At 48.0% G+C, this 19,197-nt stretch overlaps 2 protein-coding genes across 2 annotated transcripts; both read left to right on the top strand.

Annotated features, from left to right (window-relative positions):
* Window positions 1–1,617: 1,617 nt before the first annotated feature.
* On the top strand, window positions 1,618–6,809 carry LOC121271051 (trypsin-like). Its single transcript, XM_041176756.1, has 4 exons — window positions 1,618–1,811; window positions 3,009–3,268; window positions 5,118–5,254; window positions 6,580–6,809. Exons 1-4 carry the CDS (start codon window positions 1,618–1,620, stop codon window positions 6,727–6,729), a joined length of 741 nt encoding a protein of 246 aa, XP_041032690.1. The 3' UTR covers window positions 6,730–6,809.
* A 4,669-nt stretch (window positions 6,810–11,478) lies between these two features.
* On the top strand, window positions 11,479–18,056 carry LOC121271052 (trypsin-like). The gene is made up of 5 exons (XM_041176757.1): window positions 11,479–11,518; window positions 13,223–13,379; window positions 14,702–14,961; window positions 16,596–16,732; window positions 17,827–18,056. Exons 1-5 carry the CDS (start codon window positions 11,479–11,481, stop codon window positions 17,974–17,976), a joined length of 744 nt encoding a protein of 247 aa, XP_041032691.1. The 3' UTR covers window positions 17,977–18,056.
* Window positions 18,057–19,197: the final 1,141 nt, after the last annotated feature.

Here is a 19,197-nt window from a genome sequence, read left to right as displayed (position 1 = left end):
GAATGCAAGATTTTGTCGTAACTGGCGTGGGGGGAGGACATGTCTAGTAATGGTGATTGATTGTCCAGTAATGGTGATTGATTGTCCAGTAATGGTGATTGATTCAGGGTTGTGCCTGGACTACGTATCAATACAGATCTGAGGTCAACAGCTGCAAGAGACTCTCCTTCCAGAATTCGCTTCTCAAATGAGGTCTTGAAGCTGATTGATGATTAGCCACGTCTGATTGCCGGGACTGTCAATTTAAGCCACATATATAAAGGACAGGGGCTTCACTGGGACCATTACCTGGGCTGGGATAAGCTGTAAGATGCAGGCTTTCCTCTTCACCCTGCTCCTGGGAGCGGCAGGTATGATCACAGATATACTGAAATGTGTGTGTGGGGGTGCACAAGCGTGGCTGCTTTTCTGGCAATGTCTCCTCTCCCTGGTTACCCATCTCCATTCCTTTCCCTCATCAGTTTGAAACTGAACCTGTACCTCTGTAACCTCCTCGAGCCCCTAAAACCCTTCCTATCTCTGTAACCTCCTCCATTCCCTACAACCCTCTGAGATGTCTGCTCTCCTGCCACACTCATTCCCTCATCCTTTAAATCGCTCTTAAAATCCAATCATTTTGACTAACCATTTGGCTGCCTGTCTCTGATGTCTCCTTATGTGACTCAGCGAGATACTTTTTTTTGATAATCAACCTTCTGAAGCTGTTTCATTATGTTAAAGGCTCTATAGAAACGTAAGATGTTGTTGTTGCTAATGTCTGAGTGTGTGCATATGCGAGCGTTTGTATGTGTGTGAGTGTGTGTATTTGTGTGTGCATATGTGATTGTGTGTATGTGTTTGTGAGAGAACGTATGTGTGTTTGTGTGTACAGGTACCTTTCTGACCGTGTGCGCTTTTGTGTGCGTGTGTCTGAACGTAAATGTGTACGTGTGCCTGTGAGTGAGTGTACATGTGTGTATGTGTATTTGTTTGTGTATGTGTATGTGCCTGCACATGTGAGACTGTGTGTGTGTGTGTATTTATTTATGTGTGACTGTGTGTGTGTGTGTATTTGTATGCAGGAGTGTCTGAGAGTGTTTTTGTTTGTGTGACTGTGTGTGTGCTTGTGTGTGTGTTTATTTGTGTGAGTGTGACTCTGTGTGTGTGTCTATTTGTGTGTGTGTGTGTATGTGACTGTGTGTATGTGTCTGTATTTGCTTTTGAGTGTGATTGTGTGGCTGTGTGTAAGTGTGCATTTGTGCATGTTTGTGTGTGTGTGTGTGACTTTCGGTGTGTGTTTGTGTGTAATTGTGCGTATTTGTCTGCGTGTGATTGTGTGTAAGTCGGTTTTTGTGTGTGTGAGTGAGTGTGTGTGTGTGTGACTGTGGGTGCCTGTGTATGTGTGACTGTGTGTTTGTATTTGTGTGCATGTGTATTTGTGGGTGTGAATGTGTGTGACTGTGTATAAGGGTGTATGTGTGGCTCTGTGTAAGTATGTGTGTGGTTGTGTAAGTGTGTGTATTTTTGTGCGTGTGATTGTGTTTAAGCGTGTGTGTGTGTGACTGCATAAGTGTGTGTGTGTTTGTGGGTGATTGTGTGTAAGTTTGTGTGTGATTTTGGGATTGTGTGCGCAATCAGATGATGACTATGACTCTCTGTATTCTTCTTTACTCAGCTGCTGCTTCTGCGAATCTGAAGATCATTAATGGCCAGAATTGTTCTCCTCACTCTCAGCCCTGGCAGGTTTTGCTGACATTTAATGGGTATCGCTGGTGTGGGGGCTCCCTGATAAACGACCAGTGGATAGTGTCAGCTGCTCATTGTTACCACCCGTAAGTCCAGAGATGATCAGAGCAACGTGAAAACATCAAATTATACACAAACATACAAACCTACTCAAACACACATACAAGCGTACACAAAAAAACAAACACACACAAACAAACATACAAACATATACAATCATACACAGATCAACACTGAATCATATAGAGACAAAAACATGAACATACAGATATACAAGCATACAATCTTACAGCACACACATACAAACAATGATGGAGTAATAAGGGTTCTCTTGCAGTCGTTTGTCATACTTTCTGTGTCACAATATGTGCACTCACCCTCCAAAAAGGCTAAATAGAAACTTCATCCTCCCCCTTAAACCTCAAAAAAAAGGCAAAATTCCAGATGACTGATGCCCGGGTAGTGAGGGGGCATTTTGACACTGGCCTCCTCTACATTGATTTTTTTTTGTTGCCAAGAAGGACCCAAAATTAATGATTAAATCAGGGGTCAAAGTTAAAGGAAGGAGCAAGCCAAAGAGGAGCAGCAGATACAAAACACAGGGTTCAGCCTCAGCTGGAGTCTTGTGTCCAGCTCTGGGCACCACACTGTAGGAAGGATGTGAAGGCATTAGAGAGAGAGCAGTAAGGATTCATGAGAATGGATTCAGGGATGAGGAACTTCAGTTAATGTGGAGACACTGGAGGAGTTGAGCCCGTTCTCCTTGGAGAATATGTATGCTTGTATATATGTTTGTGTATGTTTGTATGTTTGTGTATGTTTGTATGTATGTATCGCCTTGGTGAAGAGTAGGTCGAGAGATTTAATAGAGTGTTCAAAATCACTAGGGGTCTGGACTGGGTAGAGGGGGAGAAAATGTTCCCATTGGGGGGAAGGATCGAGAACCAGAGGGGCACAGATTTAAGGGGATTAGTAAAAGAAGCAACAGAGACATGAGGAGAAACTTTTTCAGCCAGCGAGTGGCTAGGATCTGGAATGCACTGCCCGAGAGTTTGAGGGAGGCAGGTTTAATCCAGGCTTTCGAAAGGGAATTGGGTCGTTATCCGAAGGGGAAACATTTGCAGGTTATGGGGAAAGGAGAGGGGGGATGAGTTTAGGTGAGTCGCTCTTTCAGAGAGCCGACACGGACACGGCCTCCAGCTGCGCAATAACCATTCGGTGGCTTCTGGGAAACAGGAAGTGGGGAAATGACAGTGTTGCCCACTTCTCCTCAGATTGCCCAGGTCCAGCATCCTCGTGGCTCATCTGGGCGAGCACAACCTCTCTCACTCCGAGGGGACGGAGCAGCGAATCCAAGTGGTCAAGGCCATCGTGCACCCCAATTACAACTACAGGAACTTCAACAACGACATCTTGCTGCTCAAACTGGCGTGGCCGGCCACATTCGACCAGTACGTCAGGCCCATCCCTCTGCCCAGCCAGTGTGCCACAGCAGGGACTCAATGCAGCACCTCTGGCTGGGGAAGACTCATGATTAACGGAGGTAAGGAGGGCCGGGGTGGTGAGGGTTTGGTGAGGGGGGTGGAGCTGGAAGGTGAGTTGGGGTTGGGGGCTGAATGAATGCTGTGCTGGTTTGAGGGGATGGTGGGTGGGAGGGCAGTGTAGGGTGTTGGAATGTGTGATCAAGCAATAATACTTCACTTTCCAGCCATAACTGAAATGTAGCCATCACTGCTCCCTGGAGACCTGTCCCAGCTTTGGAGACAGTTGCAGAGATTTACTAGCAATGTGCCGGCTCTTTGAAGGATCTATCTAATGAGACCCCGCTATCCCCTCTGCTCTTTCCCCCATAGCCCTATAATTTCCCTCCCTTCAAGTATTTATCCAATCCCTATTTTGAAAGTTCCTACTGAATCTGCTTCCACCGCCCTTTCAGGCAGCGCCTTCCAGATCACAACAACTCGCTGTGTCAAAATAAAATTCTCCTCATCTCATCCTCTGGGTCTTTTCCCGATTCTCTTCAATCGGATTCCCTCTGGTTACCGACCCTCCTCTCACTGGAAACAGTTTCTCCTTATTGACTCTATCCAAACCCCTCATGATTTTAGACATCTCGATTCAATCTGTGCCTTATCCTTCTCTGCTCTAAGGAGTACAATCGCAGCTTCTCCAGTCTCTCCACGTTATTCCCATCCACCTGGTAGCAGACCCAGATCCAATTCAGCTTGATTTTAGCAATAACAGCGTTGTTTTTAAATCCCTCCATGGTTTTTCCCTCCCAAACTTTGTAACCTCCTCCAGCTCCGACAACCACCCTGATCTTTGTAACCTCCTCCAGCTCCGACAACTCTCCCTATCTCTGTTACACCCTCCAGCACCTACAACCCTCCCTATCTCTATAACCTCCTCCAGCCCCGACAACCATCATGATCTCTGTAACCTCCTGCAGCCCCTACAAACCTCCCTATCTCTGTAACCTCCTCCAGCCCCGACAACCATCCTGATCTCTGTAACCTCCTCCAGCCCCTTCAACCCTCCCTACCTCTGTAACCTCCTCCAGCTCCTACAACCCTCCCTATCTCTGTAACCTCCTCCAGCCCCTACATTCCTCCGAGATCTCTGTGCTCCTCCAATTCCGGCCTCTTGAGCTTGCCCCGATTCCCGTTGCTCCACTATTGGCGTCTGTGCCTTCAGCAGCCTGGGGCCCTAAGCTCTGGAATTCCCTCCCTAAACCATTCTACCTCTCTCTCTTTCTCATCCTTTAAAATACTCCTTAAAATGAACCTCTTTAACTGAGCTTTGAGTCATCTGTCCCTAATATCTCCTTATGTAGCCTGATGCCAAATTTAGCTTGTTCATGCTTATATGAAGCATCTTGTGATGATTTATAAAGTTATCAGTTCTAAATCGATTCAAGTATGCTGTTGTTATTAAGGTGGTGTTAATAGCAGTCTATGCATGGGCACAATGAGTTCTTCTGCTGCTCTTTAAGTTGGCCTGTCCCTTTAACAGGGCAACCTCTGATTGATCTAAATGCTGAGGTCATTCAGAGTTCAATTGGCGATTGGCAAATGCCTGTCAATTTAATCCCTGATCCCTCAAGGTATGTTCCAATGCCAATTGCACATTGACAGTTCTCTAGACAGCCACCAGTGTTTCATATTAAGCTCTCCTTCTCCTGGCCACGAGGTTCTTCGCCATCCTGTCTACAGTAACCTAACATCTCTTTGTGTCTTGGTGAGCTGACCTGGATTCAATGCCCAGTGTGTGCTTTAACCAGAGCTCTGTACTCAACACTCAGTAAGCAAGACTATTGATTAAGTCGCTTGCACGTGGGAGGAGGAGAGTCACGTTTGGATCGGACTGTGCTGACTCATTTCTTTCCCCTTCAGGTGAATTACCCGAAGTCCTACAGTGCCTGAATCAGCCCATCCTGCCTGATGCTGATTGCGCCAAAGCTTATCCACTCTACTTCACGGACAACATGTTCTGCTCAGGATACTGGGAGGGAGGTCAGGGCACATGCCAGGTAAGTGTGGCCCTACAGGGTGAACCCGAATGCATCAATCCATGAGCGATAGGAAGCGTCTCAAGCTGAGAGACAGAGGTTACCTCTACCTGAGGGATGGGGAATGTCTGAGTTTGAGGGCACGTAGGAGCAGGAGGAAGCTATTTGGCCCCTTTATCCCTCTCACAGTGCAGCACTCCCTCAGTATGACCCTCCAACAGTGCAGCAATCCCTCAGTACTGACCCTCCAGCAGTGCAGCCATCCCTCAGTACTGAACCTACAACAGTGCAGCACTCGCTCAGTACTGACCCTCCAACAGTGCAGCACTCCCTCAGTACTGACCCTTTGACAGTGCAGCACACCTTCAATACTGACCCTCTCGCAGTGATGGTCTCCCTCAGTGCTGACCCAGCGACAGTGGAGCGCTCCCTCAGTGCTAATCTTCCGACAGGCTAGCGATCCCTCAGTATTGACACTCCAAAATTGCAGCACTCCCACAGTACTGGCTCTGCATCCTTGCATCACTCCCTCAGTGCTGACCCTCCGACAGTGCAGCACTCACTTCTTACTGACCCTCTGACAGTGCAGCACTCACTTCTCACTGACCCTCTGACAGTGCAGCACTCCCTCAGTACTGACCCTCCAACAGTGCAGCAATACCTTAGCACTGACCCTCTGACAGTGCAGCACTCCCTCAGTACTGACCCTCCAACAGTGCAGCACTCCCTCAGTACTGACCCTCCAACAGTGCAGCAATACCTTAGCACTGACCCTCTGACAGTGCAGCACTCCCTCAGTACTGATCCTCCAACAGTGCAGCACTCCCTCAGTACTGACCCTCCGACAGTGCAGCACTCCCTCAGTACTGATCCTCCAACAGTGCAGCACTCCCTCAGTACTGATCCTCCAACAGTGCAGCACTTCCATAGTACTGATCCTCTGACAGTGCAGCAGTGCCTCGGCACTGACCCTCCGAAAGTGCAGCGCTCCCTCATTACTGACCCAGCAGCAGTGCAGCACTCCCTCAGCACTGACCCTCCGACAGTGGAGTGCTCCCTCAGAACTGCCCCTACGACAGTGCAGCACTCCCTAAGTACCAACACTCCGATAGTGCAGCACTCCCTCAGCACTGACCAGCCGACAGTGCAGCACTCCCTCAGCACTGAGCCTTGTCCTTTGGGTCTCTAGAATGGTACTCAGACCCGCAACCTCCTGACTGAGAGAAAGAGTACCACCCAGCGAGCTCGGGTCCCACACCAGAATCCTGGGGGTGCTACAGATGACTATCCGATTATAACTTTGTCTATCTCACTCTGAATTGCAGTGCATGTCTTTTTTGCTGCAGGGAGACTCAGGGGGACCTGTGGTCTGTAATGGGGAGCTACAAGGCATTACTTCCTGGGGTTACCTCTGTGCTATGAAGGATCATCCCGGTGTCTTTGTGAAAGTTTGTAACTACAACAATTGGATCCAAGCGGTCATGGATGAAAACTGAGTGGAGAATCCTAACCCTGAAACTACCTGCAATGAGGGAAAGTAAAATGTTGCAAGTTTCCAATAAAGATTGATTGTCAAGTTGTGTTGCATTTGGACTTTTTTTTTGCTAAATCTCATTTGGTATGTGCAGAATCCCACATCCATCCCCTCGCTGCCTCCAGACTGTAGCTATTCCAACATTCCTCTCGGAAATCTGCTTTCCTCAGGGGGACATCAGAAATAGGAGCAGGATGAGGCCATTCAGCCCCTCGAGTCTCCATCCCCCATTCTATACAATCATGGCTGATACTCTACCTCGACTCCACCTTCCCTCCTTATTGCTTAGCATCCAAAAATCTATCCATCTCCATATTGAATGGATTCAGTGATGGAGCATCCACAGCTCTCTGGGGGAGAGAATTCCAAAGATTTCTCCTTCCGTGAACTTAAGCACATCCAAAAATCTGCAACCCCCTGTCTTAACTCACACAAAGTCTCGTGCACCCAGCAGCCCCTGATTCTCGCTGATCTAAATTGGCTCCTTGTCGGGCAACACATTGACTTTATAATCCCCATCCTGGATTACAAATCCTTCCATGGCCTCCTCACCACCTCCCTATCTCTGTAACCTCCTCCAGCCCCTACAACCCTCACTATCTCTGTAACCTCCTCCAACCCCTACAAACCTCCCTGTCTCTGTAACCTCCTCCAGCACCTACAACCCTCACTATCTCTGTAACCTCCTCCAACTCCTACAAAACTCCATTACTCAGAAACCAAATCCAACCCATACAACCCTCCCAATCTCTGTAACCTCCTCCAGCCCATAATACCCTCCCTATCTCTGTAAACTCCTCCAGTCCTTCCAACCCTCCCTATCTCTGTAACCTCCTCCAGAGCCTACAACCCTCCCTAACTCTGTAACCTCCTCCAGCCCTTACAACCCTCCCTATCTTTGTAACCTCCTCCAGCCCCTACAAACCTCCATATCTCTGTAACCGCCTCCAGCACCTACAACCCTCCATAAATCTGTAACCACCCCAAACCGTACAACACTCGTGATATCTGTAACTTGCTCCAGCCCCTACAACCCTCCATATCTCTGTAACCTCCTCCAGCCCCTAATAGCCTCCCTATCTCTGTAAACTCCTCCCGTCCTTCCAACCCTCCCTATCTCTGTAACCTCCTCCAGACCTTCCAACATTCCCTATCTCTGTAAACTCCTCCCGTCCTTCCAACCCTCCCTATCTCTGTAACCTCCTCCAGCCCTTCCAACATTCCCTATCTCTGTAAACTCCTCCAGCCCTTCCAAACCTCCCTAATTCTGTAACCTCCTCCAAAGCCTACAACCCTCCCTAACTCTGTAACCTCCTCCAGCCCTTACAACCTTCCCTATCTCTGTAACCTCCTCCAGCCCCTACAACCCTCCATATCTCAGTAACCGCCTCCAGCACCTACAACCCTCCATAACCCTGTAACCACCCTAAACCGTACAACACTCGTGATATCTATAACTTGCTCCAGCACCTACAACCCTCCCTATCTCTGTAACCTCCTCCAACTCCTACAAACCTCCATTACTCAGTAACCAAATCCAACCCATACAACCCTCCCGATCTCTGTAACCTCCTCCAGCCCCTAATACCCTCCTTATCTCTGTAAACTCTTCCAGCCTTTACAACACTCCCTATCTCTGCATGGTCCACCAGCCCCTACAACCCTCCATATCTCTGTATCCTCTTCCAGGCCCATTTCCCCAGTACTGGTGCTAGACCCCATGAATGGAAACCCAATTCTCCCACAAAAATCCTACAGCCACACAGTCATACAAACACACTGACCTAAGTATATACAGTTTAGGAGCAGGAGTAGGCCATTCGGCCCTTTGTGCCGCACGACCATTTGATAAGCTCATGGCTGACCTGTTTGTGGTTCAGCTCCACTTTCGGCTCTACCCCCTATATCCTTTGACCCCCTCGTCAACAGAAATCTGTCTAACTCAGTCTTGAATATATTCAGTCCCCCTGTCCCCACTGCTCCCTGAGGAAGAGAATTCCACAGACTGACCACCCTCTGAGAGAAAGAATTCCCCTCACCTCCATCTTGAATGAGATTCACCTTTTTTTAAACTGTGCCTCCTAGTTCTAGTCTCTCCCACAAGGGGAAACATGCTCTCAGCATCCACCCTGTCAAGTCCCCTCAGAATCTTATCTGTCACAATAAGATCACCTCTCATCCTTCTAAACTCCAATGGATACAGGCCCAGCCTGTCCAACCTTTCCTCATAGGATAACCCCCTCATCCCAGGGATCAGTCATCACCCTTTCTGAATTACTTTCTAATACACTTATGTCCTTTCTTAAATAAGGAGACCCATGATGAACACAGTACTCCAGATGTGCTCTCACCAACACCCTGCACAATTGCAGAAAAACATACCTACATTTATATCCCATTCCCCTTGCAATAAAGGCCAACATTTCATTTGCCTTCCCAATCACCTGCTGTACCTGCAGACTAACATTCTGTCATTCATACACCAGGACACCCAGATCCCTCTGCACTGCAGAGTGACATAATCTCTCTCCATTTACACAATATGCTACTTTTCTATTCTTCCTCCCAAAGTGAACAAGTTCACATTTTCCCACATTATTCTCCATCTGCTAATTTTTTGCCCACTCAATAACCTGTCTATAACGCTTTTCAGACTCCTTATGTACTCTTCACAACTTACCTTCCTACCTATCTTTGTGCCATCAGCAAATTGATCAACCATGCCTTTGGTCTCTTCATCCAAGCTATTGATATAGATTGTAAGTAGTTGACGTCCCAGCTCTGATGTCAATGGCACTCCGCTAGTTACATCCTGCCAAGACAAAAATGAAAAAATTTGATCCCTTCCTCTTACTTCCTGTTAGCTATACAATCCTCTATCCATGCCTCCCCCTACACCATCAACTCTTACCTTGTGTAGCAACCTTTGAAGTGGCACCTTATCAAATGCCTTTTGCAACTCCAAGTACGCCACATCTACAGGTCCTTCCATTGTCCACATTGCTTGTGAGATACTCAAAGAACACCAATTAATTTGTCAAACACAATTTCCCTTTCACAAAACCATGCTGACTCTGCCTCACAATTTTCCAAGTGCCCTGCTATAACCCCCTTAATAATAGATTCTAACATTTTCTTGTGAGAGATGTTAAGCTAACTCGCCTGCAGTTTCTGGCTCTCTGTCTCCTTCCTTTCTTGAACAGAGGAGTCACATTTACTATTTTCCAATCTCATGGGACCTTTTCTGAATCTAGGGAATTTGGGAAAATTAAAACCAATCCATCACCTATCTCAGCAGCTACTTCTTTTGAGATGCGAGGATGAAGTCCACCAGAATCTGGAACTTGTCAGCTTTTAGTTTTAATCGTTTTCCCAGTCCCCTTTCTCTCTGACTAAAACTGTGCAATTTCCTCCCTCACTTTCAGCACTCGATTTGCAAGCATTCCTGGGATGTTATTTGTGTTTTCTACACTGAAGACCGACCAAAATATCTATTTAATACTTCTACCATTTCCGTATTCCCCAATATTTTCTCATTGTTGCCATTAATATTATTATCATGAATAATAAAGTCTGAGTGTTTTTGCCCCATGCCAATTTGCTCGCGGCTCAGATAGTAATCCGGAGATTAGTGCCTTTTTGGTTCTGTTTTTGAGTTTAAGCCACAGCTGTCGAAAATCCCTCAGAAGTCCTGCCGATGCCGTTGGTACCCACACGGACCACGACCACTTTGTCCTTCCTCTCCCACTCCAGGTTCCTCTCCAGACCCGAGGAGCTGTCCCTAAGCCTGGAACCGAGCAGGCAACACAACTGTTCGCAGAGAGCTGTGTTTATTCACCTCATCAATCAGTGCCCCCACTATCATTACATTCCTATTTACACCACACCTCCCTCCACTTGAATGGCTTCCTGCAGCACGATGCCTTGGTCAGCTCACTTGTCCACACTGCAGCCCCCACTTTCATCCAGACGAGCTGCAAGGGCCTTGAGCCTGTTGGACAAGTGCAAAAGTCTCACTGCCCCCCAGTTCTACGTCCTCGGCCCACAAGCCTGCCTCACCCACAGTCACGCCCTCCGGTCCCTGAGCTCGGACCCAAACAGAGGACTCCAGCCTAAGGGCTGTGACCGCCTCTGGGGACGACACAATCCAGGTGACCACACCTCTCCACCTCCTGCACCCTAAATGCATCACAGAGTCCAAAGCCCGGACTCCAGCTCATTAGTCTCTGAGCTGGAGTTCCTCGAGCTGCGGACACTCACGGTAGATGTGTCACACAGGGACCCTCCATCCCTTGTGGGCTGCACCTTTTTGCCTCATCACATCCCCGCCAAGCACCTCGGTGGGGGAGGGACGTTTAACTTTGTCCAAGGCGCCAGCGGAATGCAAGATTTTGTCGTAACTGGCGTGTGGGCCGGACGTGTCTAGTAATGGTGACTGATTGTCCAGTAATGGTGATTGATTGTCCAGTAATGGTGATTGATTGTCCAAGTAATGGTGATTGACTCAGGGTTGGGCCTGGACAGCGTATCAATACAGACTTGAGGTCAACAGCTGCAAGCTGCTCTCCTTCCAGAATTCGCTTCGCAAATGAGGTCTTGAAGCTGATTGATGATTAGCCACGTCTGATTGCTGGGACTGTGACTTTAAGCCACATATATAAAGGACAGGGGTTTCACTGGGATCATTACCTGGGCTGGGATAAGCTGTAAGATGCAGGCTTTCCTCTTCACCCTGCTCCTGGGAGCGGCTGGTATGTTCACAGATATACCGAAATGCGTGTGTGGGGGTGAACAAGCGTGGCTGCTTGTCTGGCAATGTCTCCTCTCCCTGGTTACCCCTCCCCATTCCTTTCCCTGGCAACAGTCTGAGACTGAACCTGTAACTCTGTAACCTCCTCCAGCCCCTACAACCCTCCCTATCTCTGTAACCTCCTCCAGCCCCTACAACCCTCCCTATCTCTGTAACCTCCTCCAGTCCCGACAGCCCTCCCTATCTCTGTAACCTCCTCCAGCCCCTTCAACCCTCCTTATCTCTGTAAACTCCTCCAGTCCTGACAGCCCTCCCTATCTCTGTAACCTCCTCCGACCCCTACAACCCTCCTTATCTCTGTAAACTCCTCCAGTCCTGACAGCCCTCCCTATCTCTGTAACCTCCTCCGACCCCTACAACCGTCCCTATCTGTGTAACCTCCTCCAGCCTCCACAAATCTCCATTTTTCTGTAACCTCCTCCAGCCCCTACAACCCTCTGAGATGTCTGCTCTCCTGCCATACTCATTCCCTCTTCCTTTAAATCACTCTTAAAATCTAATCATGTTGACTAACCATTTGGCTGCCTGTCTCTGATGTCTCCTCATGTGACTCAGCGAGATACTTTTTTTTGATAATCAACCCTCTGAAGCTGTTTCATTATGTTAAAGGCTCTATAGAAACGTAAGATGTTGTTGTTGCTAATGTCTGAGTGTGTGCATATGCGAGTGTTTGTATGTGTGTGAGTGTGTGTATTTGTGTGTGCGTATGTGATTGTGTGTATGTGTTTGTGAGAGAACATATGTGTGTTTGTGTGTACAGGTACCATTCTGACTGTGTGTGTTTCTGTGTGCGTGTGTCTGAATGTAAATGTGTACGTGTGCCTGTGAGTGAGTGTCCATGTGTGTATGTGTATTTATTTGTGTATGTGAATGTGTTTGTGTGTGTGTATGTGCCTGCACATGTGAGAATGTGTGTGTGTGTGTGTGTGTGTGCATGTTAGTGTGATTGAGTCTACCTGGGTATGTTTATTTGTGTGTGAGTGAGACTCTGTGTGTGTGAGACTGTGTGTAAGTGTGTGTATTTATTTATGTGTGACTGTGTGTGTGTATTTATATGAGGGAGTGTCTGAGAGTGTTTTTGTGATTGTGACTGTGTGTGTGCTTGTGAGTGTGTTTATTTGTGTGAGTGTGACTCTGTGTGCGGCTATTTGTGTGTGAGTGTGCGTATGTGACTGTGTGTATGTGTCTGTATTTGCGTTTGTGTGTGATTGTGTGGCTGTGTGCAAGTGTGCATTTGTGCATGTTTGTGTGTGTGTGTGTGTGTGACTTTCGGTGTGTGATTGTGTGTATTTGTGTGTATTTGTCTTTGTGTGATTGTGTGTAAGTCAGTTTTTGTGTGTGTGTGTGTTTGACTGTGGGTGCATGTGTATGTGTGACTGTGTGTGAGTATTTGTGTGCATTTGTATTTGTGGGTGTGTATGTGTCTGACTGTGTATAAGGGTGTATGTGTGGCTCTGTGTAAGTATGTGTATGGTTGTGTAAGTGTGTGTATTTTTGTGTGTGTGATTGTGTTTAAGCGTGTGTGTGTGTGACTGCATAAGCGTGTGTGTGCTTGTGGGTGATTGTGTGTAAGTGCGTGTCTGATTTTGGGATTGTGTGTGCAATCATTTGATGACTATCACGCTCTGTATTCTTCTTTACTCAGCTGCTGCTTCTGCGAATCTGAAGATCATTAATGGCCAGAATTGTTCTCCTCACTCTCAGCCCTGGCAGGTTTTGCTGACATTTAATGGGTATCGCTGGTGTGGGGGCTCCCTGATAAACGACCAGTGGATAGTGTCAGCTGCTCATTGTTACCACCCGTAAGTCCAGAGATGATCACAGCAACGTGCAAACATACAAACATACACAAACATACAAACATACACAAACATACAAATGTACACAAACATACATACATATACAAACATACACAAACATACAAACATTCACAAACACACACAGGCATGCATACAAGCAAACATTCACAAACATACAAACCTACTCAAACACACATACAAGCATACACAAAAAAACAAACACACACAAACATACATACAAACATATACAATCATACACAGATCAACACTGAATCATACAGAGACAAAAACATGAACATACAGATGTACAAGCATACAATCTTACAGCACAAACATACAAGCAATGATGGAGTAATAAGGGTTCTCTTGCAGTCGTTTGTCATACTTTCTGTGTCACAATATGTGCACTCACCCTCCAAAAACGCAATATAGAAACTTCATCATCCCCCTTAAACCTCCAAAAAAAGGCAAAACTCCAGATGACTAATGCCCGGGTAGTGAGGGGGCAGTTTGACACTGGCCTCCTCTACATTGTTTTTTTTTTCTTGTTGGCTCGAAGGACCCAAAATTAATGATTAAATCAGGGGTCAAAGTTAAAGGAAGGAGCAAGCCAAAGAGGAGAAGCAGATACAAAACACAGGGTTCAGCCTCAGCTGGAGTCTTGTGTCCAGCTCTGGGCACCACACTGTAGGAAGGATGTGAAGGCATTAGAGAGGGAGCAGTAAGGATTCATGAGAATGGATCCAGGGATGAGGAACTTCAGTTAATGTGGAGAGAGTGCAGGAGCTGGGACCGTTCTCCTTGGAGAATATGTATGCTTGTATGTATGTTTGTGTATGTTTGTATGTTTGTGTATGTTTGTATGTATGTATCGCCTTGGTGAGGAGAAGGTCGAGAGGAGATTTGATAGAGGTGTTCAAAATCACGAGGGGTCTGGACTGGGTAGAGGGGGAGAAAATGTTCCCATTGGGGGGAAGGATTGAGAACCAGAGGGGCACAGATTTAAGGGGATTAGTAAAAGAAGCAACAGAGTCATGAGGAGAAACTTTTTCAGCCAGCGAGTGGCTAGGATCTGGAATGCACTGCCCGAGAGTTTGAGGGAGGCAGGTTCAATCCAGGCTTTCGAAAGGGAATCGGGTCGTTATCCGAAGGGGAAACATTTGCAGGTTATGGGGAAAGTAGAGGGGCAATGAGTTTAGGTGAGTCGCTCTTTCAGAGAGCCGACACGGACACGGCCTCCAGCTGCGCAATAACCATTCGGCGGCTTCTGGGAAACAGGAAGTGGGGAAATGACAGTGTTGCCCACTTCTCCTCAGATTGCCCAGGTCCAGCATCCTCGTGGCTCATCTGGGTGAGCACAACCTCTCTCACTCCGAGGGGACGGAGCAGCGGATCCAAGTGGTCAAGGCCATCGTGCACCCCAGTTTCAACTACAGGAACTTCAACAACGACATCTTGCTGCTCAAACTGGCGTGGCCGGCCACATTCGACCAGTACGTCAGGCCCATCCCTCTGCCCAGCCAGTGTGCCACAGCCGGGACTCAATGCAGCACCTCTGGCTGGGGGAGACTCATGATTAACGGAGGTAAGGAGGGCCGGGGTGGTGAGGGGTTGGTGGGGGGGGCGGAGCTGGAAGGTGAGTTGGGGTTGGGGGCTGAATGAATGCTGCGCTGGTTTGAGGGGATGGTGGGTGGGAGGGCAGTGTAGGATGTTGGAATGTGTGATCAAGCAATAATACTTCACTTTCCAGCCATAACTGAAATGTAGCCATCACTGCTCCCTGGAGACATGTCCCAGCTTTGGAGACAGTTGCAGAGATTTACTAGCAATGTGCCGGCTCTTTGAAGGATCTACCTAATGAGACCCACTCTCCCCCCTGCTTTTTCCCCCATAGCCCTATAATTTCCCACCCTTCAAGTATTTATCCAATCCCCCTTTTGAAAGTTCTGTTGAATCTGCTTCCACCGCCCTTTCAGGCAGCACCTTTCAGATCACAACAACTAGCTGTGTCAAAATAAAATTCCCCTCATCTCCCCCCTCTGGGTCTTTTCCCGATTCTCTTCAATCTGAGTCCTTCTGGTTACTGACCCTCCTGTCACTGGAAACAGTTTCTCCTTATTGACTGTATCCAAACCCCTCATGATTTTGAACATCTCGATTCAATCTCCCCCTTAACCTTCGCTGCTCTAAGGAGAACAATCGCAGCTTCTCCAGTCTCTCCACAGTAGTCCCATCCACCTGGTCTCACAGCCCCACACCCAGTCCCAATTCAGCTTGATTTTAGCAATAAAGTCTTTGTTTTTAAATCCCTCCATGGCTTTTCCCTCTCAATCTTTGTAACCTCCTCCAGTCCTGACAAACTTCCTGATCTCTGTAACCTCCTCCAGCCCCGACAACCTTCCTGATCTCTGTAACCTCCTCCAGCTCCTACATTCCTCCGAGATCTCTGTGCTCCTCCAATTCCGGCCTCTTGGGCTTGCCCCGATTCCCATCGCTCCACTATTGGCATCCGTGCCTTCAACTGCCTGGGGCTTTAAGCTCTGGAATTCCCTCCCTAAACCTCTCTACCTCTCGCGCTTTCTCATCCTTTAAAATACTCCTTAAAATGAACCTCTTTAAATGAGCTTTGAGTCATCTGTCCCTAATATCTCCTTATGTAGCCTGATGCCAAATTTAGCTTGTTCATGCTCTTATGAAGCATCTTGTGATGTTTTATAAAGTCACCAGTTCTACATAAATTCAAGTATGCTGTTGTTACTAAGGTGGTGTTAATAGCAGTCTATGCATGGGCACAATGAGTTATTCTGCTGCACTTTAAGTTGGCCTGTCCCTTTAACAGGGCAACCTCTCATTGATCTAAATGCTGAGGTCATTCAGAGTTCAATTGCTGATTGACAAATGCCTGACAATTTAATCCCTTATACCTCAAGGGATGTCCCAATGCCAATTGCACATTGACAGTTCTCTCGACGGCCACCAGTGTTTCATATTCAGATCTACTTCTCCTGGCCACGAGGTTCTTCACCATCCTGTCTGCAGTAACCGAACATCTCTTTGTGTCTTGGTGAGCAGACCTGGATTCAATGCCCAGTGTGTGCTTTAACCAGAGCTCTGTACACAACACTCAGTAAGCAAGACTATTGATTAAGTCGCTTGCATGTGGGAGGAGGATAATCACGTTTGGATCGGACTGTGCTGACTCATTTCTTTCCCCTTCAGGTGAATTACCCGAAGTCCTACAGTGCCTGAATCAGCCCATCCTGCCTGATGCTGATTGCGCCAAAGCTTATCCTCTCTACTTCACGGACAACATGTTCTGCTCAGGATACTGGGAGGGAGGTCAGGGCACATGCCAGGTAAGTGTGGCCTGACAGGGTGAACCCGAATGCATCAAACCTTGAGCGATAGGAAGCGTCTCAAGCTGAGAGACAGAGGTTACCTCTACCTGAGGGATGGGGAATGTTTGAATTTGAGGGTGCGTAGGAGAAGGAGGAGGCTAATTGGCCCGTTTATCCCTCTGACAGTGCAGCACTCCCTCAGTATGACCCTCTAGCAGTGCAGCACTCCCTCAGTACTGACCCTCCAACAGTGCAGCACTCCCTCAGTACTGAACCTACAACAGTGCAGCACTCCCTCAGTACTGACCCTCTAGCAGTGCAGCACACCTTCAGTACTGACCCTCTAGCCGTGCAGCACTCCCTCAGTATGACCCTCTAGCAGTGCAGCACTCCCTCAGTACTGAACCTCTAGCAGTGCAGCTATCCCTCAGTACTTACCCTCTAACAGTGCAGCACTCCCTCAGTACTGACCCTATGACAGTGCAGCACAACTTCAATACTGACACTCTGGCAGTGAAGGTCTCCCTCAGTGCTGACCCAGCGACAGTGGAGCGCTCCCTCAGTGCTAATCTTCCGACAGTGTAGCGCTACCTCAGTATTGACATTACGAAAGTGCAGCACTCCCACAGTACTGGCTCTGCATCCTTGCATCACTCCCTCAGTGCTGACCCTCCGAGAGTGCAGCACTCCGTTAGCACTGACCCTCTGACAGTGCAGCACTCCCTCAGTACTGACCCTCTGAAAGTGCAGCGCTCACTCATTACTGACCCTCTAACAGCGCAGCACTCCTTCAGGACTGACCCTCTGACAGTGCAGCACTCCCTCAGTACTGACCCTCAGGCAGTGCAGCGCTCCCTCAGTACTGACCCTCTGACAGTGCAGCACTCCCTCAGTACTGACCCTCCGACAGTGCAGCACTCCCTCAGTACTGAGCCTTGTCCTTTGGGTCTCTAGAATGGTACTCAGACCCGCAACCTCCTGATTGAGCGGACAGAGTACCACCCAGCGAGCTCGGGTCCCACACCAGAATCCTGGGGGTGCTACAGATGACCATCCGATTATAACTTTGTCTATCTCACTCTGAATTACAGTGCATGTCTTTTTTGCTGCAGGGAGACTCAGGGGGACCTGTGGTCTGTAATGGGGAGCTACAAGGCATTACTTCCTGGGGTTACCACTGTGCTATGAAGGATCATCCCGGCGTCTTTGTGAAAGTTTGTAATTACTACAATTGGATCCAAACGGTCATGGATGAAAACTGAGTGGAGAATCCTAACCCTGAAACTACCTGCAATGAGGGAAAGTAAAATGTTGCAAGTTTCCAATAAAGATTGATTGTCAAGTTGTGTTGCATTTCGACTTTTTTTTGCTATATCTGATTTGGAAAGTGCAGAATCCCACATCCATCCCCTCGCTGCCTCCAGACTGTAACTATTCCAACATTCCTTTCGGAAATTTGCTTTCCACAGGGGGACATCAGAAATAGGAGCAGGATGAGGCCATTCAGCCCCTCCAGCCTCTTTCCCTCATTCTATACAATCATGGCTGACACTCTACCTCGACCCCGCTTTCCCTCCTTATTGCTTAGCATCCAAAAATCTATCCACCTCCGTCTTGAATGGATTCAGTGATGGAGCATCCACAGCTCTCTGGGGGAGAGAATTCCAAAGATTTCTCCTTCCGTGAACTTAAGCACATCCAAAAATCTGCAACACCCTGTCCTAATTCACACAAAGTCTCGTGCACCCAGCAGCCCCTGATTCTCGCTGATCTACATTGGCTCCTGGTCGGGCAACACATCGATTTTATAATCCCCATCCTGGTTTTCAAATCCTTCCATGGCCTCCTCACCTCCTCCCTATCTCTGTAACCTCCTCCAGACCCTACAACCCTCACTATCTCTGTAACCTCCTCCAGCACCTACAACTATCCCTATCTCTTTAACCTCCTCCAGCCCTTACAACCCTCCCCGTTTCGCCAGTACTGGTGCCAGACCCCTTGCCCTTACAACAACCACTAAATATGTAACCTACTCCATCCCTTACAACATCCACTATCTCTGTAACCTCCTCCAGCCCCTACAACAATCCCTATCTCTGTAAACATCTCCAGCCCTTCCAACCCTCCCTATCTCTGTAACCTCCTCCAGCCCTTACAACACCCCCTATCTCTGTAACCTCCTCCAGCCCCTACAACAATCCCTATCTCTGTAAACATCTCCAGCCCTTCCAACCCTCCCTATCTCTGTAACCTCCTCCAGCCCTTCCAACACTCCCCATCTCTATAAACTCCTCCAGCCCTTCAAACCCTCCCTCTCTCTGTAACCTCCTCCAGACCCTACAACCCTACCTAACTCTGTAACCTCCTCCAGTGCTTACAAGCCTCCTTCTCTTTGTAACCTCTTCCAGCCCCTACAATCCTCCCTAACTCTGTAACCTCCTCCAGCACCTACAACCCTCCCAATCTCTGTAACCTCCTCCAGC

Source organism: Carcharodon carcharias, chromosome 29 (assembly GCF_017639515.1).
Source record: "Carcharodon carcharias isolate sCarCar2 chromosome 29, sCarCar2.pri, whole genome shotgun sequence".
NCBI lineage: Eukaryota > Metazoa > Chordata > Chondrichthyes > Lamniformes > Lamnidae > Carcharodon > Carcharodon carcharias.
Note: the sequence above shows the minus strand (reverse complement) of the source record. Positions and strands in the feature narration are given on the sequence as shown.

Bases quoted from the DNA above. Each gene is read 5' to 3' on its own strand.
- LOC121271052 (XM_041176757.1), top strand. From the start codon at position 11,479: ATGCAGGCTTTCCTCTTCACCCTGCTCCTGGGAGCGGCTG. The intron at 14,962-16,595 runs GTAAGGAGGGCC...TTTCCCCTTCAG, and splicing joins GAGACTCATGATTAACGGAG to GTGAATTACCCGAAGTCCTA. The intron at 16,733-17,826 runs GTAAGTGTGGCC...TTTTTGCTGCAG, and splicing joins GAGGTCAGGGCACATGCCAG to GGAGACTCAGGGGGACCTGT.
- LOC121271051 (XM_041176756.1), top strand. From the start codon at position 1,618: ATGATGACTATGACTCTCTGTATTCTTCTTTACTCAGCTGCTGCTTCT. The intron at 3,269-5,117 runs GTAAGGAGGGCC...TTTCCCCTTCAG, and splicing joins AAGACTCATGATTAACGGAG to GTGAATTACCCGAAGTCCTA. The intron at 5,255-6,579 runs GTAAGTGTGGCC...TTTTTGCTGCAG, and splicing joins GAGGTCAGGGCACATGCCAG to GGAGACTCAGGGGGACCTGT.